This window comes from Lepisosteus platostomus, chromosome 16 (genome assembly GCF_059453375.1).
Source record: "Lepisosteus platostomus isolate fLepPlt1 chromosome 16, fLepPlt1.hap1, whole genome shotgun sequence".
NCBI classification, from domain to species: Eukaryota; Metazoa; Chordata; class Actinopteri; order Semionotiformes; family Lepisosteidae; genus Lepisosteus; species Lepisosteus platostomus.
This window is the reverse complement of record NC_142626.1, coordinates 14,281,327-14,289,942: the sequence shown is the minus strand read 5'-3', so window position 1 is coordinate 14,289,942 and position 8,616 is coordinate 14,281,327. Positions and strand designations below refer to the sequence as shown.

General features: G+C 36.5%; 1 protein-coding gene across 1 annotated transcript in view; it reads right to left on the bottom strand.

Moving 5' to 3' along the window:
* Window positions 1-970: 970 nt before the first annotated feature.
* The window catches only part of LOC148646928 (cytosolic phospholipase A2 gamma-like), a 28,742-nt gene continuing 21,096 nt past the window's right edge, over window positions 971-8,616 (bottom strand). The window contains exons 13-16 of the mRNA XM_088609472.1: window positions 7,547-7,684; window positions 6,766-6,920; window positions 5,937-6,102; window positions 971-2,671 (exon numbers count right to left, since the gene is read on the bottom strand). Of these exons, the coding sequence (XP_088465598.1) occupies window positions 2,493-2,671; window positions 5,937-6,102; window positions 6,766-6,920; window positions 7,547-7,684 (638 nt within the window). The 3' untranslated portion in view covers window positions 971-2,492. The remainder of the gene's footprint in view (window positions 2,672-5,936; window positions 6,103-6,765; window positions 6,921-7,546; window positions 7,685-8,616) is intronic.

Below are 8,616 nucleotides of genomic sequence, written 5' to 3'. Positions count from 1 at the left end.
GCACATTAATTCATGATTTCCATTGCTGATTCCCAAACCATCCCGGGAGGGTGTCAGGAACCTCCCTTAAGGGGGGGGTAATGTTATAGTTCCAACATCCCGCCACCAGAGAACACTCCAACCAAGTACTTCATCCACTCGGGAGAGGCTTAGGTTAACCACACTCTCCCTGTTCATTAAGTGCTCAGTATTGGTGCAGACCTCTTGAGCTACAGGCGTTATATTGTGTTATCTTCTCTGGAATCCTTCTTGGTTTTTGGACTTTTGGTTACCCTCTTGAACACGATTTTTGGAATTCATCTTGGAAACCTTTTGCTAAGTTTCTCCTAGATTTTTGGCTCTTGACCATTTTTCTAGTCTTTGACCATGACCCTGGATTTTCTGTTGCTTCAGTGTTTTGTGATATCCTGCCCGCATAGGGTCCATCCCTTTGCTAATCACTGCCCCACAGTGTAACAGTAGAAATGGGACTTAAATATTTTAGTTTAATTTCATGTGAAAATAATACATTAATAGAAAATATATTGAAATCAAATCCATTAATGAATTAGTGTTTTCAATATTTTTCTGACACATTTATTATTATTTTCCTTTTCATTTTTTTTCAAGCACTGCCTAGCCTGGTACAAAGGCTGGAGAAGCTCCTTATCTCCTGATCTATCAGGAAACAACCCATTAGACTGCGATCCTTGAGCATTTCAGTGACAGTAGATCTGGGACTGACATTACTCTGACCATCACAGGAGTCCAGGCTGAAGATGCAGCAGATTATTGCTGTCAGAGTTTACAGTTGCCCAAAAGAATGTTGGTACAAACACTGTGCTACACACCCTTACAAACATCTCCCTCAACAGGACTGTACAATGACTGAACTGCTGCATCTGGGACCTCCTGCAGAAGCTGAGAGTGAAGATAAAGACACAGGATAGCCTGAGGAGGTGCTGGAAATTTCATTTAATTGTTTCGATTCCATTTTAAATTAGTGTTGCCATTTTTTTAGTTTCTTGGTTACTCTCCATTTTGTGAAACATACTGTAAAGTCAGTTCTTACACTTCACAGTATTTTGAAGGATATTATTTCTTCTGTTAAAGAAGGTAATTCTGCCCAGTAAGATGCATTCTTCTCAATATTTCCATAAACCCTATTACATTTAAAACATAAAATTCAATCTAAGACAACATAATTAACACTTAATAATGCCTATAGTAAAGAGTTCTTTATTTTCAATGTTTATTTTCAAAATGTCCTGATCAGGTCATTATTAAACAGGTGATTGTTACTCTAAGTAAATTATAGAGCATTTTGCAAACATTTCACTCCTTAAAGGACAGTTGTACCTTTCCTTTTCTGTAATTCATTAAATTAAACAATACAAATTAAACATTATACAGGTGTTCTCAATGTACAGGTGACTGATAATACCTTTAAAATTTTGTCCAAAAACATAACTTTGTTCATGGGTTAGATTATCTTCAAAGGTTATGTATCATATCGATTATAAGATCGTTCTCTATATTTGCAAGCTATAGAAATAAAAGTTTATCGGGGCTATTTGTCTGAGACTATTATGTGGAAATTACCCTCTAGAACTAAAGAGCCAGTAAACATTTGCATGGTCACTTGATTGTTCTTTCTGCTAACTTTCACTTGACTATACACTGTGTGACTTCATGGTCTGAGAGTTGTGACAGTGGCTGTGTAAATAGTGGTGTCTGTCTTGGTACCTTCAGCCCCAGTGTCCTCTGCTTTCTGTTCCAGCCTGAGCTCGCAGTAACATGGTGAGTTAAATAATGAAACTCATTAAGTATATTACTTTTAACTTGTCTCTGAGGTGTTTCAGAAGTCACTGCGTTGAGTTAAATGTAAAAAAAACATAAGCAACATCCTGCATATGTCTGAAGGATAAAATAATGAGGTTAATTGTTTAATTGACTGCTCAGATTAGAAACAAAAAGAGGAACAGCCAGGACCTTCCTCCAGCGCAGGTCCACTTACCTTAGGTGAGTTAAAACTGTTTCTTTGATTTTTCTTATAAAAATCTGAACTTTTTTTTTTAAACTGTGGTTTGACACTGCACAGCAGAGACTCTGAAAGCGATAGCGATTAAAAATGAATCAAAAGTTTTAAAATATTGATCATATGGCATTGTCTTAAAAACACTGGCCTGAAATTATTAAAGAAATAAAGGAGATTAAATTATTCTCAATCATAATGCAATATAATGCAGACTTACAGATGGAATCACTTTTAACCTGCTTTACAAGGAAATAAACTGTCCATTATACTACACTATATTGCAATTACTGAAGCACCATTTGCTTTGTTCTGACAGTGTTGTATTTATTGCTGGAAAAAGTATAAAAATCTTTAAAAAGTTGAGTGATTGACCAGTTAGGACACAAAACAAACAGTGAACATCCCCAGCCCCTCGGCTCCTCTATACTACTAACTCAAGTGAATCACTGAACTCTTCTGTTGTCATATTTTGATTCTACTGATGTTTCTTTTTCCTTTTTGCATCCACAGCATTTTGAATCTCAGCGACGATCTTATTTCTATTGATCTCAACATTCTTCTTAGCTGCTTTCAGGAGATCCTGAAGCTCATTTTCACTGTAGAACATTTTGCGAGTTTTGTAGGTGTTCCTCATCGCTTCAATCTTTTCTTCACCTGAGGAAAGAATGATGATGGTCAGTGGAACGATGTTGGATTTTGACCCAGAATTTAAGAATAGACCGCACTGGCCTGTTGTGCTCATTGTTATTGTGACCAATTTCAGAAGAATTTGAGTCCATCAGAAGGTTAGTTCTGACAAGTTCGTTTCCCTGCTTCTCCAGCTCTGTGGCTGCTCCCCTTTTAGGTCTACCTGAAAGTAAACCTTAACCTTGTTTTACTTTGTCATTTATTGTCCATGGTTATTTAATCAGCTTGTTTCTTGTTAGTTATTATTCAGAAAGATACCAAAGTACTTTATATTAGTACTGTAGGTGGAGATGCTGTTTATCCACCAGTGAACTGCTCACCTGAATCAGCCATTCTGACCAGCAGCAGAAATACTATAGAGAAATACAATAGAGAAATACTGACAGCACTTCACCTGGTAATCCCTTAACGAACAAATAATTTTCAATAGCACAAATCATTCAGGATTAAATTATTGTTGTTATTATTTTTATTATTATTATTATTATTATTATTATTATTATTATTATTATTATTATTATTATTATTATTATTATTATTATTATTACTACTGGACATAAAAACTACTAAAAGGGTCCCAATCAATCTTTTTTTTTCAAAGTGTTACTCTATGCGATTCTCCAGAAAACAGATTTTAGCATTTTTAAAACATTCCATTTGATCACCTATTACTAGAAAGCCAATTATTCCTGGTAAGGGCTACAGGTATATCAACCCAGGAATCACAGGGTGCAAGACAGGACAGCATCCAGCTGGAGGACTCAGCTACATTGCAGGTCTTGTTTTCTCTGAAGTCTGTTTCTATATATGAATGTACATTTCTGGGATGAGTCTGACAGAAAACTAAGAAAACAGATGCCACAAAATACAGAAAATATTGAGCATATCTAAACATTGCATGAATTATTAAAGTCTAGACTCTGTAAAGCTGTTCCTAAAACAATGGGAGGTTATTAAGACAAAATCAAAGATTTGGGTTTCATACTGCATGAGTGGCTTTTGTTGTATTAATGTTGTGAAATACTGTACAACACAATATTGGTGAAGACATTAAGGAACATGGTAATGCTGTATTATTTTTTTTTTGCTTATAAATGTTTGACTCTTAGAGTAGTGTTCTGTTCAAAGCTGTGCCCTGGGAATTTTGCGTTGTGTTATTGTATTGCATGTGTCTGATAAGTGGCAAGTTTGGGGTAGTCTCAAAAGACTTAGTGCTTCCTGTTTGATTAGACCGGAGCATATGGGGATAGATAGGAGAGCTGATGGCCTGGAGTTTTGGTGAAACAGGAGGAGGTTGCCTAAGAGCCTGCAGAGAATGATCTCTGATATACTGGGTTTAAAATTACTCTGTGTGTCAGCACATAATAGTTCTGCAGTCATTTCAAAGAAATTTGGGCAGCATTGCTGTTTGAAAGAATATTAAAGTCATGGAACACCTTGTAGTATTAATTCAGTTGTCAAAATGAAGAAGAAAATATTTGTCAATTAGCTATTGTTTATTTCAGTGAATGATGAAAAACAGAACTACAGTAAGTAGTACCCATGGGAGTCCTGATTCTTAGCAGAAACTTACAATAGTCAGCTTACAGCTGAGGCTCTTTTTCCTTGGGAACTTAACCAGGAAGTGAAACCCAAAAGGCTGGATGTTGTTCGTTTAGCTGTATAATTACTGAGGCAGCCACTCAGATTGCACATCAAAACTCAATACTGCAGTAAAATGACTCTGTCATAATGCTACATAATGATACATCACACAGCTCAGAGAATTTTTATTGGTCAAAGAAATATGATAGATGGCACTTGTGGTAGATTGATTATTTTTTATAAAAGGTAGCACACTTTTTATTTTCATCTACTTGTACCACTACCAAGGAAATATATTTTCAGCTACCAACATTCCCCTGTAGTAAGGCTTTAGTTATGATTCCATATTAATATTCCATATTAAGAGGATTTAAAGGCATACTGTAGGACAACAGAATATATTGAGCTAATGTTTTTATTAACATCTAACACACCACTTATTGATCTATCTTGGCCAGTGAAGATTCTTTTGGCAGGATGATCATCTTCCTGAATCACACTGCTACACGGTGCAGCCAACTGTCCATGAGAATGAGTTTTGATGCACATTTTGAATGGCTGTATAGTTTCCCAAAAAATATTCATGCCAGTGAAGCAATGTACAGTAACTGAAAATGTATCCATTCATCCAGTTTCCAACCATCCTATCTACCACAGGGTTGTGGGGTAGCTCGTCCCAGCAAGCAACGAGCTCAAGGCAGGAGACACAAAGACTCTTGCTTTTTAGTAGAATGTTATCAATTGTATGAAATCATGTAGGAATCACGTTTTGCATTGCAACAGTGAAAGTACAAAAGTTTTCATGAAAATGGCATTATGATGTAATAGCCTGATATGATTTTTGCTTTCTGTGATCATTTTCAGATTTACACTACTATATGTTTTCTTTGGTCTTCACACAATGGGGTCTCTCTGCTGAACTCAACATTCAATCTACTCAGTACTTCAGCACATTCCATCCATTTATAATTCTTAAACTGCAATGAAGTAAAAAAAAGTACAATCCATCTATTTTCAAACTGCTTTTTTCCAATTCAGGGTAACAGGAGAACCAGAGTCCCTGTTACCCTATCCTAACAAACAACAGACACAACGTGGGGTACACCCTGGATGGGTGTTACAGGGCAGACACACACTTACCTGTATACTTAGGGCCAGTTTTCACTGAAGCCAGTGAACCTACCACTATGTCTTTGGACTGTGGGAGGAATCTCCACACAGATAGCACTCCAGGTCTGGAAGTAAAGAGGGTGCCAGTACTACAAGGCAGCAATGCCACCATGTGCCACCATGTTGCAAAACTTAATATTCCAAAGACTAACGAATTAGACTAAAACTTAATTTAACTGCATGACTGAAATGTGACTGAAACTAATTCAGTTTGTTGGCTAAAAGTACTGCAAGTGAACTTTAGTTAATTTTTAGTTGACCAAATCAAAATTACAAGTATGGCTAAAATACAATTATATCTAATAGACATTTTATTCAACTTAAGTAAGGCATTAGATATATCAAATATTAATAATCAAATTAACACTGGGCTGGCTTGAAACCATAAGTCTTGTCTTTCACCAACCAGTGGTGAATTTCTCACAGCAGTGACATGAATCCTGTAGCTGAAATCTAAAATGCCTGCTGGTTCACTTGCCTCCACAGTTGTCCTTGTTGAAGAGAGGGAAGTGCATGACAGTGGGGGTGTTTGTACCCTTGAAGATGTAGACGCTTGCTGGACAGTTCTTCTCCTCCTCACTCACTGCAATGGGTGGGAAGGGAATTTTGTTTTTATCACGGTATTCAGCTGCATTGGTGACAGTCTGGAAGGAAGAAAAAACACACTGTCCACCCTCACTGTCATCAACTGATCAGTCATCCAGTCATTACATTGTAATAAAAAGAAAAAAAAGACAATTGCAGAAAAACTAAAGCATACAGTAGCTAATTTTTTATCCAGGCAAACTGTGGATATATTATTTGGTTATAAGAAACTACAGTGTGAGTGCACAGATAATCTCCAATAGCTTTATTATTATTAGGAATATTAATATTATTATTCTGTTCCTAGAGTATTCTATTCTTTTCCAATTATTAATAGGAAAGCCCTTTGCATAGGTAACCTGATTTAAACTAGAAAAAAATGCTGGGAAATTATACATTTATGGATCTTTAATACAGAAAGTCAAATTAACAGGCACTGATGTTTAAATGTGTACCTGGTGAAACCTATGAGATACAGTAGGTACTTCAGCATCTTCGCAGAAACCTAGTATTAGTCCAATATTAGGCTACCAGCTTGTTGAAGCCCTGTTTTATGGTAGAGCAGTTTGAAATAGAAATCTGGCATTGGCACACCTACACTGTAACTGAGGGAATCACCTAGACTACAGGAGCTCCTACAGTAGCCTGAGCCTGGACCACTGAAGTGTGAACTCAAGACAGCAGAACCAGATGAACGTGATGACTTGTATGATGTACTTTACCATGAATGGGTCTCCTTCGCTGAAATCAAAGGACAGAATGAGCTGCACTCCCCTGTCTCTCCTCAGGACCTGTGGGTAGGCACTGTTGATGGACAGACCAGCATCAATGAGGTAGATTTTGTCCTCAGTGACCAGGTTCCTGGGGAGTCTGTTATCTAGGGATTATTTAAACACAAGAGAAAGTAGTATAATGTAGAGTGTTTCCTAGATTAATTTTTAAGGTAAGTATCAGATTGACAGTAGTCCTGGATAAAGGCATCATCTGACTACTTTTTCATAATCCACTATAATAATCACAATGCTGTACTATTTTACGAGATACTATACAAAAATATAATGAAATTATTACTTTATCACTTCAAGCTTTCAGCTGCTGGCTAACCTAAGAATGGGAAGAATAAAGACTTGAGGACAAGCTCTTTTAACATGTGCATTTCTAATTTGTTAAATCTAGTTTTCCACAGTGCCTGAGTGGGGTGTCTCTCTGTGAGGTGCCAGGCAGGTCAAGTCAAATGAGGACCCAAACCAGCTAAGTCCATCCAATTTTATTGGATTTTATTAGCTACTTGGAGAAACCTCAGTTACAGTTTGCCTAATCCTGAACAGCTGACTAGTAGACTGTGGGCCTCCCACTGCCCACTGAGTGAACACTGTTACACTGTTACAAGTCCAGACCTGTTGCAGTCTTGGGACCAATCAGTTCACTTTTGCTACAGTATATATTGCACATTGCACTGTTAAAAGTTATTTTCTGTGCTACTGCGCTATATTGGAGTCTCACCTGTGTTGGGGTACTCATACAGAAAGTTGTGCTTGGTTCCCCAGATCCAGAAAGATACCATTTTATGAATCTCATGAAAATTTGTGAGAAGGAACACATCAGATTTGTCGCAGTTCATGGTCACATTCCCATAGGAAGCTGGAAGAAGAGATAAACATGACCTGTTGTTTCTGAGCAAGAGAAGTTCAAACATTTCCAAGCATGTCAGATTGCTACAATCCAGTAGACAATATGGCTGTATTGAACAATTACTATTCCCAAAGATTTAATTCTTGGACAGAATTCTTGTATCAACTGGATTCTTTTGGTGTTTACGTTACAGCAGTATTTTGCTGTTAAGTTAGGTCAATCTAACCAAAAGAACCAGTAACCTTTAACCTTTAGCATTTCTTTTCTGGACACAACAAAACACAGACTTCACTTCACAGACACTATATTCTACCTCACAAAATACCACATAGGCATAAATTAAAATCAATATGATGGTACCCTATCTTGCTGTTTAAACTGTTTGTTCCTTGTTTACAGTAATTGCCATTGTGCCAAATTAATATCATCAGAGCATTGTTGCCAGCCTGAACCTCCAAATGTACTGATGCACACTGAAGCAATTCCAGTACACTTTAGTTCAGTAGGTACACATAATACATCAATTTCCCTTTGGGATTAATAAAGTATTATCTATCTATCTAATAAAATGTCTAGTGGAAATACTGTACTTGTCAGAACTCAGTCCTTCAATTCTGTTTCAGTGGCTGCTAGAAAAGAGGAGGAAGGAATACAATTGTTTTTTTTTTATTCTAGAAATGGATTTAAAACACCAATTGGAAAATCTAGGCAAGCTAAAAATCCAGTATTTGAATCCAAACTAATTCACTGAGATGCTATTGTCACTTTGAAAGTAACTACAGAAGGTCTGTGTGTGCATACAAAACAAATTTCTCTAAAAGTATTCATACCCTTGATACAATATAACTGAAAGTTGATTTAGCATATATTGCAAGGGAAAGGTCTATATTTATTTGATATAATAAATGAATGTACCAAATTAATGATTTTTTTAATTATTA